General features: G+C 37.1%; 1 protein-coding gene across 1 annotated transcript; it reads right to left on the bottom strand.

Moving 5' to 3' along the window:
* Nucleotides 1–843: 843 nt before the first annotated feature.
* On the bottom strand, nt 844–17,863 carry rbm8a (RNA binding motif protein 8A). Its single transcript, XM_028794008.2, has 6 exons — nt 17,707–17,863; nt 11,102–11,161; nt 10,877–10,954; nt 8,903–9,039; nt 7,482–7,618; nt 844–1,105 (listed from the first exon to the last, which is right to left on the bottom strand). Exons 1-6 carry the CDS (start codon nt 17,768–17,770, stop codon nt 1,060–1,062), a joined length of 522 nt encoding a protein of 173 aa, XP_028649841.1. The 5' UTR covers nt 17,771–17,863; the 3' UTR covers nt 844–1,059.
* Between the last annotated feature and the right edge of the window lie 3,247 nt (nt 17,864–21,110).

Here is a 21,110-nt window from a genome sequence, read left to right as displayed (position 1 = left end):
TGCATGGTTGAAGATCAAAAAACTCATTAACTTGGAGTCATTTTAACTTGACATCTAGTAAGAAACCCATGTCTTGCAAGATATGTAAAAATTAGGTCACATGGCACTGATGCATAGCCATGATAATAGCACCTGAAGAGAAAACACATCTCACACTCAGGAATAATCCGGTACTATCAATATCACTTTCTCCAGTTTATTCTGCCAGCTCTTAATCCTTTTCTGGCACTGCAGAATCTGAGTCATCAGCAGTACTCGGAACTTCTACAAGCGAATTATTTTTTGATTACAGTGACTTGGTTTTGATGCCATATTTTAACAAAGGGGAAGACACAAAGTGTATACTTATCTTGCAGTGTTTGTTGCTATCCCACAGATAATCTAACAATACACTCTAGGCATCAGTTGTCAACGCTTAAAAGGTTCTGCCTTCTATCTGCTTATGTTGACTTTTATTGACAACAGCCTTGAGAAAGTTAAGCTAAACCTTATAGTTAGCAACAATTCAATTCTATACAGTTTTTGGCTAATAAAATTTTACAACAAATTTTACTCGAGTTCCTGAAGTATACACAACAACAGCAGAAAGCAATAACCAATTCCAAGTAGGTCACTAAACACTTGCTGAAATTGGGCCAACTTCATCTTTTACTAAATGACTAGTTTAGAGCCCGAAATGTGACAGGTGATTCAATTAAAGCATATAGTGATCATTTTTTTAAATGCTAAAAAAACTTGCTCATGCTAGAATATTGCACACTTACCTACTTAATCCTACAGACAAATTGATGAGGTAAACATAATGGAAAAAACAGAAAAAAGCATTTTCATATTCCTAGAAACTGACATCTTAACAAAAATGTTTATTTAACTGCAAACATAAAAATAGAGATTTTCTGCAGATTCTATTCTGCAGAAAACACATACATGTTTCACAAGAACTACCAAACCATGCTCTGTTCATATTTCTTCAGTTAACAAGGAGTACTTTTAAAATAAAAATTAAAAAAAAAAAAAAGAAAATAATAAAAAATGAAGGGGAGCTGAAGTTAAAAAGGTTTAGCGTCGTCTTCTATCTGGACTCCTACTTCTCCTTCGTCCTCCTCTGCAAAACAAAAAAACAAAATGCATTACATAAAAATTGTTTAAGTGTTTTATTATTACTGCAATGACAATCCAGACTTGAATCAAGAAAATGCTATTGATACTTTTATTATATATTGAACTTTACGCAGCATCTAGAACTATACAACATCAAAATATGACAAAAATACACACATATAAAATGGTCTCATCTAATTAGAGTGGACATCAAAAATCATATAAAAAGATAATAATAGCTCATAGCTAAAAAATTATAGCTCATAATAGATGCTCGTATCACAAATGGTTTGCTTATTTTAACCTTATAAAGAACTCACAGTCAGATAACAGTAAATGAGACTTATTTCAGATACATAATGGCAGGCCAGGAATAAGAATTGCTTTGACAGTAACACCCAAAGGGAAGGAAAGCAGCACCGGTGGGGGGTGAGAAGAAAAAAAAAAAAGCCATTTTAGGAGGACGCTGATAACACTTTAGACACTGCATAAATAATATTTAAATTCACCCACTCAAACTGTCCATAGTATTCCAACTTGAGTACATTTGTGTCCTGTCTAGTCTAACCGAGACAATCTGTATAATGTAAAAACATGGACTGGCAAGACACAAAATGTCAAAAAAACAGAAGCATTCACCTGCAGAACCGCACTGCAAGTCTACACCAGTTTCACTGTGGAATTGACGTCACTGCACATCTATACTACACATTAATGACACTAATCCTTTATCTAACATGTTATACTGTATGATAACCATACTAACCCTAATTCTGTGAATTTCCCCTTGGGATTAATAAAGTATCTATCTATCTATCTATCTATCCATCTATCTAACCCTAACATTAACTTCCACTGTGAAACTGGTCATGTAGACCTGTGGTGACGTATGGTACTGTGGCTCTGAGGTGAATATTATTGCCAAAGGATGGTAAAATGCAGTGGGTTTCACCTAACCACATCAGGTTTACCAATTATAAAAAAGTACAAACTACAAGTTTGAAATTCTCAAAGTATACCATTGAGCCTGACAAAGCCTCACAGTGTCATTAATCAGAAAAATAAGACAAGATTTGTCAATAGACTTGTCACAATGAAAACTGTTTTAACCAAGATTGGTGTGACAGACTGAGATAACTGTATACAAATTTGTATCAAAAACATTTCAAGTTTAAACGCAGTCTTAAGTATTGCACAATGTTAAACGGATACATTCATGCAGTCTGAATTCATTTATGGTTAAAAGGTCTGAATGCTTAATGAAAAATTTCTTCTATGCGAGTGGTACAGGAATCAACATGGCGGCTTTGGATTGATAGATGTTACAGCGGGTATGCCAGATGCAATACAGGGTGCTCTTTCAGTTTCCCTTCCTTGTTATGCAGACACAGCTGAGGAAACACTGTGTTGAGCTTAATTTATCATTTCCATTTTGCACATATTTAAAAGACAAACATTTACAAAAAAAATAAATAACCGTGCAAATACCATTTACATATGGTCAATAAGCCAGGATAAATATTCTAGCCTAGCACAGAATATTTCATTTTTGCCACTGTTATTATACACTCTGCAAATACTCAGCATGCAGGAGCGCATGCCACTTTGGCAGGCTTTTAGTTGTAATACGAGAAAAGTCTTAAGTATCGCATTTGTAAGGAAAAAGGGGCACGTCGAGTGAGTTTGTAACGCTACCAGTTAGGATGTAAAACTTTCCAGTGCCCGCATTGTTAGTAGATTGTGCTTTGTAAGGTTGCTTCATTATGTGTGAGAGGAACCTATTAAGACTTTAAATAAAGCAGTGAGTCAGTTTTAAAGATTTACTGTTTAATGTTATGTCTATAAGCAGAACTAAGAAATTCATTAAGAAAAAGAAAAGTAGCACTGAATACATAACACAACATACAGTGCATCCGGAAAGTATTCACAGCGCATCACTTTTTCCACATTTTGTTATGTTACAGCCTTATTCCAAAATGGATTAAATTCATTTTTTCCTCAGAATTCTACACACAACACCCCATAATGACAACGTGAAAAAAGTTTACTTGAGATTTTTGCAAATTTATTAAAAATAAAAAAATTGAGAAAGCACATGTACGTAAGTATTCACAGCCTTTGCCATGAAGCTCAAAATTGAGCTCAGGTGCATCCTGTTTCCCCTGATCATCCTTGAGATGTTTCTACAGCTTAATTGGAGTCCACCTGTGGTAAATTCAGTTGATTGGACATGATGCACCGTGAATACTTTCCGGATGCACTGTATATTTTTCTGCATTTGATTCCTATGTGCAGCATTTCTTATATTTAACATTGTTTTATTATGTATACTAGTACATAATACTGTTTGTAAGAAATAGGAAAGAACCCTAGAAGACTTGCACAAGAATGACAATATGATCTAAATAGTTGTCAGAAATATATAGAAATAAGGAAAGTTTAATAGATAGAGAGGAAGAGTAGAATATAAGCACTAATGATTAACTGCTGAAAGTTAAGTACATAAAGTGCTGAAGAGAGATCAGGTGTTAACAGAATACTGAAAATGTTATTTTCTTATGCTGCTATGAATAAACTATGAAGAAGACACTGCTGAGGAAACATTATGTTGAGTCTGATTTATTAATTATTCTCCTTTTGTAAGGGGCATAAAACAGGCTGCATCTTGTTCCATGTTAGATTAAACTAGAAAGTATTCAATCATGATATCCTCTGTAGAAGTGATGCCTTCATTAAACCACTAGGGGGCTCCGCCCCCTGCTCGCTTCGCTCGCCAACCCCTGGTGTTGGGAATGACAAAGAGCGTGATGTATGAATGAGATATAGAATAGTGTGACGGTGTAGATGATGCAAATAGAAAGCAAACAATAAAGTGTGTGGCACAGTTTAAAGGTTTATTTGAAAATTTCTTTGTACACGCCGTTTAAGTGTAAAAGGTAATTCCAGCTCAGAACTTGTAAGGTCATTTAAGATGGTTATTGTTGTGATCAGAGTCAAGTTTGTCAGAGCTTAGAAAGAGTTGTGTCTTTCCAGGAAGTAATGGAATGACTTGGGTATTTATGTTTTCCACATTAATATTTTTTGGACATAATATAGTGCGTTGTGTTAAAAGGGGCATTTGGTCTAATGAGATTGCTGTTCCAAATCTCTCTGTAACTAAGTCGTTGCAGATAAAGGCTTGAGGAATTGTAATAATATGTGGGTGAAGTCCATCTGTATTGGTGAGTGTACCATCTCTCAGTTGTAATAAGCAATTGTTATGATCTGGTTCTGGACATCGTATCTTTTTTACTAACTGTATCTTTTGAAAGCAATGCCAATTGTCTGCGTATTTTAAGGTGCACTGAACAATAGCTGAGTGAATGGCATCTGGAAGAATAGCTAATCACTGTCTAAAATCTCCTCCTCATAAAAGTACCTTTCCTCCAAATCGAATATTATTATTCATAAACGTTTGTTCATGCCATTGAACATTCATCAATAAACAACATTTTTTCAAGACGGATGTCACGTGCAGTGCCACCGTTAATGTTCATAGTGGATTCCGATTTGTAGGATCTAATGTAGTTGATAAAGATTTCACTTTCAGGTACATCGTCAGTTATAAGCTTCTGTAGATATTCAGTATATGAATGTAAAGAAGGCAGTCTAATTTGACCCTTTTGACAACAACGTGTAAATGTATTACTTGTATTGCCAGTTGTTTCTTCAGGGAAGTGAACTGAATGACAATGATTGCAAATGACATTCATTAATCCGAATTAATTTTACTGGTGTATGTTTTGCTTGTGCCGTTTGAGAGGCGCGTTGTTGCATGTGTAGTATTTGGGACGTGTTGTTTTGGAGCTGTAATCGATTTGCCTGTGCTGTGTGAGAAGCCCGTTGTAGCCTTTGCTGCCATTAACGTATGTCTGAGACGGGAGGTGTTTCGTTTTGAATCCGTGCCTGTTGCGATGCAGCACTTTGATTGATAGTTTGCGTCATGTGGATCTAGGATGTAGATTTGTGCATATTAAATGAACTATTGTAGGATCTAATGCAGTTCATAAAGTTTTTACTTTTAGGTACATCGTTAGTTAGAAGCTTTAGTTGAGCTTTGCGCATTTGGAGTCGAGTCATTTTTTCTTTTAGAAATATGGATAAGTAATAAGGAGTATTGCACTCACTGTTAATATGGAGCCTTTTCTGCGGTTGAACGGTTAATAGTGCCTTATTGTAATGAGATCCACCTATGCTGCATAGACGTCTATTTTGTTGTTTCTTTCGTGTTCGTGTGTTTGTTCCTGTTATCCTTTCCTTTTCGTTTTGTACTGCGTATTTTAAGGTGCACTGAACAATAGCTGAGTGCATGGCATCTGGAAGAATAGCTAATCACTGTCTAAAATCTCCTCCTCATAAAAGTACCTTTCCTTCAAATCGAATATTATTATTCATAAACGTTTGTAGAAGTTTATGAATGGTGTTGAGTAAGTGACTTCATGCCATTGAACATTCATCAATAAACAACATTTTTTCAAGACGGATGTCACGTGCAGTGCCACCGTTAATGTTCATAGTGGATACCGATTTGTAGGATCTAATGTAGTTGATAAAGATTTTACTTTCAGGTACATCGTCAGTTATAAGCCTCTGTAGATATTCAGTATATGAATGTAAAGAAGGCAGTCTAATTTGACCCTTTTGACAACAACGTGTAAATGTATTACTTGTATTGCCAGTTGTTTCTTCAGGGAAGTGAACTGAATGACAATGATTGCAAATGACATTCATTAATCCGAATTAATTTTACTGGTGTATGTTTTTCTTGTGCCGTTTGAGAGGCGCGTTGTTGCATGTGTAGTATTTGGGACGTGTTGTTTTGGAGCTGTAATCGATTTGCCTGTGCTGTGTGAGAAGCCCGTTGTAGCCTTCGCTGCCATTAACGTATGTCTGAGACGGGAGGTGTTTCGTTTTGAATCCATGCCTGTTGCGATGCAGCACTTTGATTGATAGTTTGCGTCATGTGGATCTAGGATGTAGATTTGTGCATATTTGCGTTGTTGATATGTTTCAGGGTGCACTGTTCCAATGCGATGCAGTATTTGTGCACATATGCGAAAGTAGTATGGGCCATTGCCTTTTGGTGGCCTGATATTTACTCCGGTATATGCAAAAGCAAATGAACCATTGTAGGATCTAATGCAGTTCATAAAGTTTTTACTTTTAGGTACATCGTTAGTTAGAAGCTTTAGTTGAGCTTTGCGTTTTTGGAGTCGAGACATTTTTTTTTTTAGAAATATGGATAAGTAATAAGGAGTATTGCACTCACTGTTAATATGGAGCCTTTTCTGCGGTTGAACGGTTAATAGTGCCTTATTGTAATGAGATCCACCTATGCTGCATAGCCGTCTATTTTGTTGTTTCTTTCGTTTTCGTGTGTTTGTTCCTGTTATCCTTTCCTTTTCGTTTTGTACCCGTGACCGTGTATTCATGACTTGTTTCTTTCTCCGCATGCGAAATATGGATAAGTAATAAGAAGGATCGCAGTCACTGTTAATATGTTTCTTTTTCTGCAGTTGAACGGTTAATAGTGCTTTATTGTAAGGAGATCCACCAATGCTGACACCTATGCTGTCTAGTGTGAAGGTGTTGATGTTCACTTTAGAATATGTGGCTTTGGGTGTCACTTCTTATGGATGTGTGTGTGTGTGTGTGTTGGGGGGGTTGAGGATTGTTGTCGCGCGAGCGTCTTCTTTCTTTTTGTGTTCCTGTGTCTTGTTGAATCCCCCTGTTTGTGTGTGTCCCGTCCCTTGCTTGTAGGGTCTGTGGGGTGGTTTTGTGTTCTTTTTTTTGTGTTCCATGGGCTTGTTGTATCCCCCTCTTGGTGTGTGTCCCGTCCGGTGCCTTGCTGTTGTGCGCGAGCCTCTTTTTTTTTCTTTTTCTTTTTTTTTTTTGGGTCTAGTTTCGTGTGCAATGTGTGTCGTGCTTTGCTTGCGTTTGAATACTTTTTTATGTGCCGTTTCCTTTTTTCGGTGCTCTTTGCGCCTCATTTCTCAATTTTTCCTGTGCTCACTCCTTTTTTCTGTGGTCTTGTCCGCCTCTCGCGGCCCCTCATCCGCCTCTCTCGCCCTCTTCTATCCGCCTTTCTCGGCTCCTCAGCCGACCCTCACGGACTCTTTTTGCGCCTGCGCAGTACGTCTTTTTGCAGCTACGGCCCATTGCCGGATGTGCCTGCGTCCATCATCCGGTTTAGCATTCTCGGTTAGTAATATGGATAATTAGGGTTGCATATCTGAGAAAGTTACTACTGCCTAAACTGTAAAGTGCTACTACATCTTATGGAAGATTCAGTTTAATCTTGAAGAAAACAAAGCTCATTTGCGCACAAGCATATTACTCACCTCCTTTTGCCTTTTGGTGGCCCTCGTACAAAAGCCCAGTCAACACTGATTGGCTGACCCATCAAATCTTGGCCATTTAGACCTTCCATAGCAGCCTGTGCTTCTTTATATGTCTCATATTCTACGAGAGCGTATCCCTACCAAAAAAAAAAAAAAATCACAACATGACATGCGTACCATTTCAAAACACATAACAGAATCTGCTGCTTCAGAGTTTTCAAAAGAACACCTTTTTTAGTGCTGAACACACCTAAAATACAGCCATATATGAATTGGCTGCAGCACTACACCATTTATAGTTCATCAAAAAAAGGCATATTCTTAAGATTGTTTTAGAATTTACACTAGAAAATATTGTATTGGAATGACTTGCATCTATTATCAAATGGCACAAGTCAGTTTAATCCCTATATGGTCTTGAAATACTGTGCTTTACGCATTTTTTCTGACCCAATCCCATCACCCCTTTTTAGGTGACCCAATTGTCAGGATTTTTCACCTCATACCTATTTTATATTGATTTACCATCTACACCTGTCAAACCAATGATCTCAAATTTAGAACAGAGGACATATAGGATGTTTTAGTGGGTAGTGATCAAATATATTGCTCTAAATGCAGAGGAAAATTCATTAAAGTCAATGCTGGGTCAGAACTGACACTCCCAGTGTTTCTCAACCCAAGCAAGTCTTTCCTTTGTATCCATGAACACCTGATTCGTGAATACTTGATCTGTGTATAACTGCTGCTTGAACTTTGCGAAGCACATTTTTAGGATATAATCCAAGAGACAGTAATTGGACATTTTTGAGACTGACAACTCTAAACCATTTCCTCTGTGGCAGTCTGCTTTTGCAATGACAGTCCTCATGAGTGCTGGTTTCATAACACCTGATGTTTTTTGCAACTACTGTCCTTGAAAAGTCTTCTGATTTTCCAGTTTGACTGACGTTCATTTCTTAAAGTAATGATGGACTGTCATTCCTTTACTAAGTAGAACTGCTCTCGATATATTAAGGACTACAATCACAAATAATGGCCTTCTACAAAATTGGCTATTTATACCCATGCTATCTTGCCTTAATAAAACTAATTCATTAATAAGGAAAGAAATTCCAAAATGTAAGATTTTTAAAAGTACATAGGGGAAGAGGCACTGGGTCACCATTATATTAATTAATTATATTAAATATTAAAACTGGATTGGGAGCAGTCAATGAAAGGAGAATTTTTTTGCCATTATAATATATGCCTTCACAACAGAGCAAGAGATTTATAATTTAAGTTTAACACTATCTGTACCTGTAGTAAATAAAACATTATTAGTCATAATTGCAATAATTATATGTTCCACCTTTTAGCGTTACAAAGACTGAAAACAGTTATTACGTGTAATCTACTACTGAATGTTGTTTTAATACCTTTAAATAACCTGTTCTTCTGTCAAGATTTAGATGAAGATTCTTGATTTCTCCAAACTCTGCAAATTTGTCGTGGATATCTTCTTCAGTAGCTTCTTCATGAACTCCAGTCACAAACAGAATCCACCCTTCTACAGCTTTGGTAGTGGGAGAGGATAAGAAAAATTAGTTTTCATATACATAATATACATTACAGTGGTAATGATATTCTGTTTCAGATCTACGCAGTGGGCACAGTGGAAAAGCTACCACTTAGCACTCTCTAGGTAATAGGGTCGAATTCTGCATCATCTGCACATTTAGCACTCCAAGTAGTAAGCGCAGATCTGAAACAGAACAGAGTTACCACTGTGACAACTGGTTAAAAATGAAATGGGCAAACACACACGAATGCAAAGATTTTGTACCAACTGATAGTTGGGCTTCAGCAACATGTCAATTAAGCAGTTTCTTTTTCTTCAATTTTAGTCTTGAATAAAGGCATACTTGTTTTGTTACACCTTTTGTGAAAAGTTAATTGGATATTTGGGCTTCAGTCTTCACACATCCTATACTTCATGTCAAAATGTTATTACTATAACATATGCAAACATTTTCTGTTTTAGCCTCAGCATTTCTTGCCTCACATTTCCTCCGTCATTCTATATTTACACAGATCATTGTAGACTTCAGCTGTGAGGATTGCAACAGGGTGATGCCTTCATCTGACTGAACAGTGGGGTGGGGATGTAGCAGGCTTCTTCTAAACCACACATTTGCAAAACAAAAGTGGGTTATTAGTGATAAGGAGCTATGAGCTTCTTGGCATACGTCAGGAAAATTTAAAGAGGTCAGGGAAAACAAAAAAAATTGTAAGCTTCAGGGATTCTAGTATTAATAGAGGTACACTTTCAAACTCATTAACTGAGGTAAAACTTTCCAAGTTCTCTATTGTTGATTATATTTTTGATTGCAAAATATCTGAATTTCAGTAAAGAAGTTAATAAAACCTTGACTGAAAAATTCAATGTATTCAGAGTAACACAGTGGTAATGCAACTACCTGTACTAAAATGCATTTTTAATTCTAGTATATGGAGATGGAATGTATTCCTTTTTTTATATATCAAAGACACCACAAGATTTCTGGGGTGATAAAAATTAAACTAAAAAATAGGTTTGCAGGTTAACTTCAGTCATATCATGTCAGGGTTGTGGGGAGTGCTGAAGCCTATCTCAGTCGGCATAGGGTACAAGGCAAGAACAAACTCTGGACAAGGCGCCAGTTGTTACAAAATGAACACACACAACTCCACACACCAAAACACTAGGACCAATTTAGCATTTCCCATTCACATAACCTGCATGTCTCTGGCCAGTGGGAGGAAACTGAAGCACCCGGGGGAAACCCATGTGGACTCCAGAGGGAGGATCTGGTACATGAACACTGGTCTCCTTACTGTGAGGTGGTATATACACTACAGGGCCTCAAGAAAGTATTTGGATCCTTCACTTTTTACACATTTTCCTAGATGGCAGCTTTCAGCTATTTAATTCCCCCCCCCACATCAATGAGATGCATTTTATTTGTAATAAGTTTGCAAAAATTTCTAAATCCCAATTTTATTCTCTGTTATTTGTGTAGTGATTCAGAGGTTCCTGGACGTAATCCACAGCTTTAACATCTACAGACTTCTACTATGAAATGGTTTCTACTGATATTTCCATTTTCAGCTTCCACTATTCTCAAAACTGACTGACACATTGCATAAAAAATGAGAATGATTTAAATAAAATACTAATGTTCAAAGTGGGCCTGCTAACAATATTTTTAAAAGACCTCTAACTACAAAAAATATTTTAACACTAAAATGTCAGGAAAACTGTTCTCCTAGTCTCTAAAATTTGGTAATTCTATTATGTACATTACTCATTATACAGGTGGAAACAGTAGTCATGGACCAATGCAACTCATAGTTGCAAAATATAAACTTACATCTTTGAGGTCCAGGTTCATCACCATCTTGCTCTACAGTGTCATAATCTTCACGTACACGTGATCGTGCTCCTTCTTCTGTATAAATGAAAAGGACACTTCAATAGAAACACAACCATTTACATGTATTTTAATTCACTGTAGAAAATTATATTGTGCATGTATGAAAACATATACAGACATACATATACTGTACAATCTATACATAATAACAAAGATATTTACCTGCACCAAAGCCTCTGCCTTTCCTTTTTTTTGCTTTCTCTTTCAACTTATGGATACTTTCTGGAGAAGAAATGAGGAAAACAAATTAAAACACAAAAGGTACTACATGAAACAGTTTTTACAGCACACCCATCAACATTTAAATGCAATACTCAACAGCTTCTAACTTTTGACAACCCCCAATTTATCTTTCCTTCATTTTCAAGCTGCATGTTCCCTGGAATTCAACTGGGGTGGGTGGCTGAAGCCATGTTATTTTCCTGTGAATTACTATTTTTGCATGGAGAAACAGAAAACTGATGTTAATGGCAGAACTTTTCACTTTTCTCTGGTATAATAACTGCTCAGTAAACTATATCAATCTGTACTTAGTTCATGAAAAAACATTTAACCGCCTTTTTGGTGGATGTTTCTTTCAGAGTGCAACAAAGCCTGAATCTGGGGAGTTAAAAAAAGAAAATATCATGCAGCACTTATGACAAAATCATTGAGACACACGGCATATACAGTATTTCATTTGGCTTTGCACTCTGATACAACATACTTAAGATAACTCAGAGTCCACTAACTTCTGGATTGCCTGTTTATTTAGTTGATCTGGGGTCTAATCCAAAAAGAGGAACTGAAAAATCATGGATCTCAAAAAGAATACCAATTGATTATCAAATACTAAAATGCTGAATTGCAGTCATCTTGCACAATATAGAATTACATGTGCTCATATCAATCTTTAAAAGCCTTTATGACTCAAGCAATGAGCAGCTGATCAACCTTCGTCTATAATTTTGAGAAACAGAGGACAACCACCTTCACACCAGCAGAGGAAAAGCTTTTGGTGTCAGGTCTTGAAAATTTTTTTGCCATATCCACCGAAAGAGGTGGGACACAGCATTAGCAGCTGCCAAGAAAAGAGAGATGTTAGTAAGATACATCACTGACAGAGTAAATGAGTAAAACAGTTATTCAGTAAAATCTGTCTACACTTCCTTACTTGTTTTAAGCACCCAAGTAAGCATTGCATTCTGTTTATTCAATACTAATGAAATCAAAAAACCTTTAAGAGTGTTCATTCAACATCCATCAGATCACTATTTGATCACATTAGAACACAGCCATTAACTGTCGACTACTAAAAACAATGGCTACGATCACTTCATCGATTAGTTGATTGTCATTTGGCTGCTTAGCTTGTGCAATGCAATTGCACCACTACTTCATTCAGTTGTGAACACATTTGAAAAAAGGAAGATTTCCAGAGTTTGGGAGCACTTTACTCTGAATGCAGAAAAGAACAGGTTGTTAATTAGAAAATGTGTAGGTCTGACCTTGTATGGCACAGGAGCACAACAAAGACACACAAAAATTTAAACAGGAAACACATCGTTACAGGCTCTGTGGAGAAGTACGACTTACTGTCATCACTATAAGTTGAATGTTACTTCAGCGTTATATGATACAGATATATGAACAGAAGATTGGCTAGGTTGGGCATAATGACATGACTTCTTGTTTGATTTGAGGAATAATTTGGAACATAATCCAGCCCCCTACAATACAAATAAAATGCTAGCATACGTGGCAAGAGTTTTACAATAAGTGACAAAAAAAAAAAAAACCATGTGTCAATAGCCACTAGCTAGTAAATCAGATTTTCACTTTCCATGTACAACATACAAATAGACATTTTTTTGATGCTAAATTATAGTGCTGCATTACACACTTGCACTCATGTGTAACATTAGCGCGTCTTTATAAAAAATGGTTGCACAGAAACGCAAGTCCCTGTACGAGCAGAAAACTTTTTTTTTCCTTTTTAGTCTTGTGTGCAAATGAAATCAAAATCTCAGAGACAGCAGCTGTGAATCGCACAGCACATTAACTTGTGACTGAAAGGCACATTGCTCATTCAGAGTCAAAAGGCAGGAATGGAAAAGCAAAAATTCAAGACTAGTTTACTGGCTTTTATACAGTCTGGAGTAAGACACAATAATGTTCAAGTGCTGCTGCAACAAGCCTAGTTTGGCCTGTAAAATAGATTTTATGGCAGGATCACAGTTTTAAAACATGAAAATCTAACAGCACACTTCCAAGAGCAAATGACATGCGACAGGTTGCAGTGGTGTGTAGGCTGCAAGCAAATGTGCCAAAGAATCTGCGGTGGTAAAAGATTTCCAGACACAAACACAGATAAATGATAATACAAAAGATATGAACTCGGCATAGAGCACAGCAAAGGAAGAACCCAGTTTCACACAAATGAAACCACTTGCTTTGCTGCAAAAGGAAAATAGTCTGGATATTTTCCCAACATATAATAACTAGCAATGGTCATTATAGAGTGTTTGTAGACGAGTCGTTATAAAAGTGAATTATCAGAGAAATACGCAGTAAACTAAAATCATTGACCATCTCATCCTGACTCTGCAGTTGTGCTCTGTAAAAGATAAAAATATTTGGTGTTTTGATAGATATATTTTCAACCCACACATCCATTTACACTGAGAAATCCCTTAATGCATTTATTCATTTAGCACACGTTTTACCTATAGCAATTTATATGGGAGCAATCCTGTGTTTTCATACAGCAGTGTACTGAAATGAGTATAAGGCTAGAGAAAAAGGTGAACTAAGCTAGTGGTAAGAAGTGCTACAGACAATATTAAAAGCAATCAACCATATGAACCGCAATATGATACATAAGTAATATACCCTAAGTTCTTGTCTATAAGCCGGACTCATGTATTAGCCGGAGACCAAAAATCATACGAATTTTTAAAATAAAATCGTATCATAGATAAGCCGGACTCATGGATAAGCCGAACGTACTATAACCTATAACTAATAGAAGGGAGGGAGGTCAGTGGTCTCACTCGCGCCCATTTAATTTCTTTAATGGGGGAGAGAGTGTGAGATATTGGCGTCTCTCTCACTCCCCGCATGGCGCGGTTGGAGCGGCCGGAGCGCGTTCTTTCTGCTCTGGGCGTCACCGAGTCAACACGAGCGCGTAGCGGTCATTTAAATTGTGATTTTATATGTAAGCATATTTAAATATATATCGTGGATTTCTGCGGACAATGGGTCTTTTAATTTCTGGTACATGCTTCCTCAGTTGGTTTGCCCAGTTGATTTCATACAAGGGACGCTATTGCCAGATGGCTGAGAAGCTACCCGGCTTACTTTTCTGTCTCTCTTGCGCTGACTATCTGTGATCCTGACGTATGGGGATTGAGCAGGGGGGCTGTTTGCACACCTAGACGATACGGACGCTCGTCTAAAAATGCTGAAAGATTATCTTCAGGTTGCTATCTTTTGTAAAGCTGATTCCTGAAAAGACATGCTGCACAGTGCTTCGCATACTTAAAAGCTCGAAGGGCACGTATTGATTTTTGACTGAAAAACAAACTCTCCCTCTCTCTCTCTTTGTCTGCTCCTGACGGAGGGGGTGTGAGCTGCCGCCTTCAACAGCTTTGTGCCGCGGTGCTTCGCATACTTAAAAGCCAAACAGACATATTGATTTGTTTGTTTCACTCCTTTGAAGAGGAAGATATGTTTGCATTCTTTTAATTGTGAGACGGAACTGTCATCTCTGTCTTGTCATGGAGCACAGTTTAAACTTTTGAAAAAGAGACAAATGTTTGTTTGCAGTGTTTGAATAACGTTCCTGTCTCTCTACAACCTCCTGTGTTTCTGCGCAAATCTGTGACCCAAGCATGACAATATAAAAATAACCATATAAACATATGGTTTCTACTTCGCGGATATTCTTATTTCGCGGGTGGCTCTGGAACGCAACCCCCGCGATGGATGTATAAGCCGGACTTATGTATAAGCCGATATTCTATTTTTTCATTTTCACAACTTTTTTCCTTAGATAAGCCGCGGCTTATAGACAAGAACTTAGGGTAGTAGTTTTACTCTATTACAGAACCCCAATCAAAACTGCATTATTAAGCATACAGGTACAGGTATTCAGGGAAGGGAGAATCTTCAGACATATTTCTCTATAAGGCGAGGGACTCATCAGAAGAGATGAAGCTAGGTAAACTGTTACACTTGAGAGCGTATTATCAGTAATTATTGCTCAGAAATGTTGCACATTTGCTTATCAGGTTTCACTACCTGTGACTCTGTGGAAAAAACTCTTCAATAGTGGTAACTTATTTCTGTCCTGGGAAGACAACCTCTGAGGGCTGACACTGCTTCATATTTATGCAGATTGCTCTAATCGTCGTGTATACTATTGCATTGTCAATATATATGTGGCATCTCCAATGTTGTGGAGAAAGCTGCCTTTAGCAAAAAAATGAAAAGCGTGGCACAGGATTCATATCACTGTCAGTTTAAAGCAACAATGCAATACACTGAACATGTCACGTTTTACAAGATCTTAATACATCTTTACAATACGTCTTCATTTGGTCATTTAGGGGTGCAATATTTTCAAAATTTCGTTCGCTTTCTGTGTTTGTTAAGTACTGCAACAGGACTGGCCTTTTGGACAGAACGACAGACAATTTGTTCAATGTTGAGATTCCCTGCTCCTCATCTATTATGGTTACAAATTATTAATATTTCATATTAATCTCATTCTTTTGCAGATTCGTTTGGAAACATCTGTTGTTACGGTGCTGGATTGGGTTAAAACAGACAAAGCCAGAGTCGCTTTCAAAAAGGAAGATTAGGAATTGTCCCCATCATTAGCCTCATTGATCATGTAATTCTGGCTTTCATATGATGCAGGAACCCCAACTCAAACTCACCAACACCTTGGTAAAGAAGGCATAACAACATCTTTACCACATCAAATGCCTCAAGTATTTCAGGCGGCCCTCCCAGGTACTGAAGAACTTTTATAAATCCGCCACTGAAAGTATTCTGACACGAAGAATTGCTGCCTGGTTTGGGAACAGCACTCGGCAAGACTGCAAAACAAGCAAAGACTTGTGCATCCACATCAAGTGACGTCTGACCAGGGCAAAAAAAATAAAAAATTATCCATGACACCAGCCATCCAAACAATGGCCTCTTTTCTGTGCCGCTGTCAGGTAAATTATTCCACTGCCTAAAGCCCAGTTCAGACAGAATGGGGAGGAACTTTTTCCCCACAGTTCATCTGCATTTTGAATAAGTACATATAAATACATGATGCCCTTTGTTAACTCTCTTACATTAAGTTATCATAGATTTATAATTCCATTAATGATTTTTGATATGTAAAGCCATGTATTATTGTCACTGTCCTTTTATATACTTCTTAAATGCACAGTCACTGGAGTTGAGAAACTAAGTCTATCACTAATTATTGTACTGTATGTATAATTTGTATGTAACAAATTTTGATTTCATATGATAGTCTTTGGGGGCCAGAGACTCAACTTGATTAAGAGGGCTCGAGGCAATGCTTCATTATATTACAGTATATGCAAAAAGCAAAGCTAAATTTTCAATGTGTCTCATTGCCGGCATCAGACAACAGTGCTGTTAATCCACTGGATTATTTTTTTCTCTTCATGCATGGAGATAAACAAGTTAACTGGTCTCTACAAAAAGGTAAACATGCAGAGCTCTAATATTTCATTAATTACTAGAACTACTATTGTTTAGCAGCTGTGAAGAATAATTAAATTATTTTTCACATATACAGTACACACATTTTGGAAGACCAGTGTTCATGTTCTTATATCACTGGAACATATATGGTGTATTACTAGAATGCCTTGTGTAACAACTTCACAAAACAAAGATGCAAGTGAAGAAGAAACTGCTAAAATTGTTAGTTGGCTCTAAACAAGAGCGAACACAGTTGACTGTACTACTTTTGAAGTTTTTAAATATTTGTAACGTCTAAAATATTAATGGAGTTTAGTTAGTAAGGACTTGCGTTCCTTGCACGGTTGCGTGCCGTTTACATGAAGTTACTGATTCCACTACTGGTCCAACATTTCTGAGTACAAGGACAAGCATATAAAAAAAATATACTTTCACTCAGACTGCCATTTTTGATTAACAATGTACTCATTTTATATTATAACTTCGTAAAGTACTGCGACTTTAGTAACGTATGAAAGAACATATCGACATTTAATGCAAGGTGCATGTCTCATATGTGCGGTAACTTATTTTAGGAAAAACTACTTGTATGCAAAATTTACTTACAGGCATAAATAAAAACTGATACATAAATGACGCATACTTAAGGCCGGTAATGTACATTCTATCTAATAAACAGTTCAAAAACGTGGACGCGAAATAAATCATGCAAGAACTGTGATAAAGGTAAAGACTGAAATGTATTTTTATTTACACACGTGACTCACTTGTATTTACAGTTGCGTATATACTAGCAACTGAATAAAACAGCAGGGCAGTTAAAAACACACACACACGCAGCACCTCGATCAAGTGACAAAACTTACGGCATAAGGAAGTCGTCGATTTTATTTTTTCACAGCAGGGACATCGAAATCACTACCGGCGGTTCTGTACACATCCATATCACACAGGCCCAAGCGGTAAAATAAATTAGCAAACGGCCAAATCCATTGATACTCAGCAAAAACTTAACAAGTCAATTTTTTTTAATCATAATTAATGCATATTTTTACCATCACCATCCTCGTCCATAGGGAAGTCTTCCCCTCCAGCTTGTAAATCCAATACATCTGCCATTTTTATCGTTTTCTTTGAACGAAGGTTTTCTTAAGAAATGCGGTGGTTACGTTTAATGCATTGCACGATGGGATACAAGGAAGTAGGCGGTGACGCGATAATGCTTCCGCTGGTCACGGAATGTAAGGAGTTCAAGTTAAGAAGAGTGTGTGTGGCTTTGTCGCTACCCGATCTGCGTGCAACAGGCTTACACAACGTGCGCCATGTTAGTAAGGTAAAGATACACTGACAGAGTGAAGGATAGGGCAAATACAAAATGTTTTTTTAAGTCAAGAGTTAGGACACTTTTGTCGACACTTGTTAAAACATGAACGTGAATGCTCGAATATACAATTGAATGTGGGAAAACTGATATTAAGTAGTCGAAAGTATTGCAACTTTTAAGCATTTAAGAATTCTTTTCAAAGTTTCTAAAGTAGCCAATCTAGCACAAGCTTACACTCACTACCACTGCACTAATTAAATAAGCTATATGTCTCTGAATTGTGAGGAAATCACATTGCTGTACACTATCTGAGCTATGTGGCATTGCCCGAGATCTGTTATAGAAAATGTTTGAACAAAGGCCGACATACAGTACTGTTAAAAGTCTGGACTTGCTCAGAATTTTTCATGTTTTTGATAGCAATGAATACCGTTTTATTATTGTGATAGCATTAAGTTGATAAAAATACAGTTAAGACATTACTAGTATTGCAAACAACTAGTACTGCTTGAAATGACAAATTTTCAATATTCCCATATGACAGCAATGCCTCACTTTAAGCAGCCATATTCCTTCTGTCTCCTAATTGTCAACTCCCTTAGCTTAACCTTAATCAGAAAGGTTTACATGGTAATTGGTTATTTGAGAAACCTTTGCAATCACATTAGCAGCGCTGACACCTGTTACTCTAATCACTTGGGTTTCAAGGTACTGGTATTCCTAAAGTATAATTCTGGGTTCAAAAATGGCCAAAATGAAACAGCTTTCATTTCTGTTTTTTTTGTTTTTGATCTAACCAGGAGAGAAAGAGAAGGGGATGGCCCATTTGCACAACTGCATAAGAGGATAAGAACATTGTAGTGTGCAGTTTGAGAAACAAATGCCTTACAGGTCCTCATTTGGCTTCTTCCTTAAATACACACCATATACCAGTGTCATCAGCAACAGTGAAAGGATGACTCTGGGATGCTGATCTTAGAAGAAGAATTTCAACGAAAAAGCCATATCTGAAACTGGCAAATAAAAAGAAAAGGTTAAAATAGGCAAAAGAACAGACATTGGATGGAAGATGACTGGTCAGCATCCTGGAGACAAACAGTAACAGCCAACACTAGTAATGTGTTTGTATTGTATAAAAAGGTATCAATTTCTATCAAAAACATTAAATTTCTTCATGTGTCCAGATACTGTGCGTTGTAAAATATATGTTGGCTGTAATTTTTTTATTATAGTGTTGGGGAGAACATATGCATATTTCTTCTTAGAACTTTCGTGAATGCTCCATAAAATTGCCTACAAGAAAAGCAATCAGTGTTCAGGTTAACAGTTTGTTTCTTAAGCAATCAGGAGCTTTTTGAAAGGAACTATCTTGTGTACTGCTACACGTTCAACCCGCTATATCCTAACACAGGGTCACAGGGGTCTGCTGGAGCCAACACAGGGCACAAGGCAGGAACAAATCCCAGGCAGGGCACCAGCCCACCGCAGAACACACACACAAACTAGGGACAATTAACCTGCATGTCTTTGAACCGTGGGAGGAAACCAAAGCACCCAGAGAAAACCCACGGGGAGATCATGCAAACTCCACTCAGGGAGGACCTGGTCTCCTTACTGCGAGGCAGCAGCACTACCACTGCGCCACCGTGCCACCCCATGTCCAATAGGAAAATCATTAATCGCGTGTAATGGGGAGCTAACAGTGTCTGGAGCACAAGAATAATTTTGTGTTCAAGTGCACCTTGGAAACCTGGCTATTGACAAGAGGGCTACATCTTGAAAAAGAGATGAGGTTATTGCACTTTTATTGATCTTGCATTTATGTCATATCTGAGAATGTATTTGACAACATGAGATGAAGACTGGGAAATGTTAATTTAACTTGGACTCTAAGACCACCCAACCACCAGAATGGACATTGCTTATAAACTGCAGATTTTGCTTGCAGTAGTCCAGAGTTTTCAAATTAAATATATATTTTATAGGCTGTAGAATCAATTTACAATCAAATCATATTTTTCGGAACTGCTGTAGTCTGGTTTGCAGTAGTGTTTTCTCTCACTCAGTTGTTGAAAGGTGGACATATTAACTATCATACATACACTGGGTAGCTACCAATGTATTCACTGTTGTCTAACCACCCCTGAACCACATCCTCCAACTTAATATTTGGTATCCCTTTAAATTGTTGCTGCATGAAACTGTACTGGGATGTGCTTTTAAGAACTGTGGACACTAGAAGTCAGTCTATAAAGCTGTTTCTAACATGAATTCCTGAATTGGATGCTGAAATGAACAAATAGGGGTCTTGTGTTTGCATCCCTGGCCTAGTTTCATGTAACTATATATTTAAAGTATACAATGTGGACTACAGTAATCCTGCCATTTTTATATTTTTTTAGACATGACCTAATCTATCAGATATTGGAAGACAACTTTCTTGGTTGGAGAGTTTAGTATACCTTTAGCATTCTCACTTCCTAAACTGTTTTAACATATATCACTTGCATATGAACATCAGATAATAAGAGAATAGTTTGAAAGGCCCATAAAGATAAAAAAAAACAAGTTGTGGAATAGTCTTAAACTTACAGGTCAGTGACAGAACCTCATATGAAAATTAAGCGCACACTATAGTGGAAGTACCTCATAAGATAATGGAGCTTCCATCATCCCTCAGAAGACAGACCACTAATGCTAAAGTATCTAGAATTGGTTACAGAACATCCTCCAATGAGCAATGTTCAGTTTGTGTCATTTTCAAAGCTTAATTGCAATAAAGTGACTGAGATGTATGTTCAACATTATTTAAATGACACATTTCATCATGGTGTAGCTTTGAATCAATGGGCAGTATCCTACATTAAGGACTGATGACCTGACATATCACTTACTATAGTATCTGTAATGATTCTAAGACCTTCTCTGGTAGTGACTTTATTGTATGAGGGTGTATTATTGTTTTGGCAAAAAATAACAGTTTTTGATGTTTTTCATGAATAGGATGACATCATGGTTGTGTTAACAGTGCCTTCAATGATAGCCAGCTAGGATCTGCTGTCACAGACTATAACTAGTGAGACTAGCCACTGACAACTTATGTCATTTAACAGAAGTCTCTGGATGAGCCAATTA

Source organism: Erpetoichthys calabaricus, chromosome 2 (assembly GCF_900747795.2).
Source record: "Erpetoichthys calabaricus chromosome 2, fErpCal1.3, whole genome shotgun sequence".
Lineage (NCBI taxonomy): Eukaryota > Metazoa > Chordata > Cladistia > Polypteriformes > Polypteridae > Erpetoichthys > Erpetoichthys calabaricus.
Note: the sequence above shows the minus strand (reverse complement) of the source record. Positions and strands in the feature narration are given on the sequence as shown.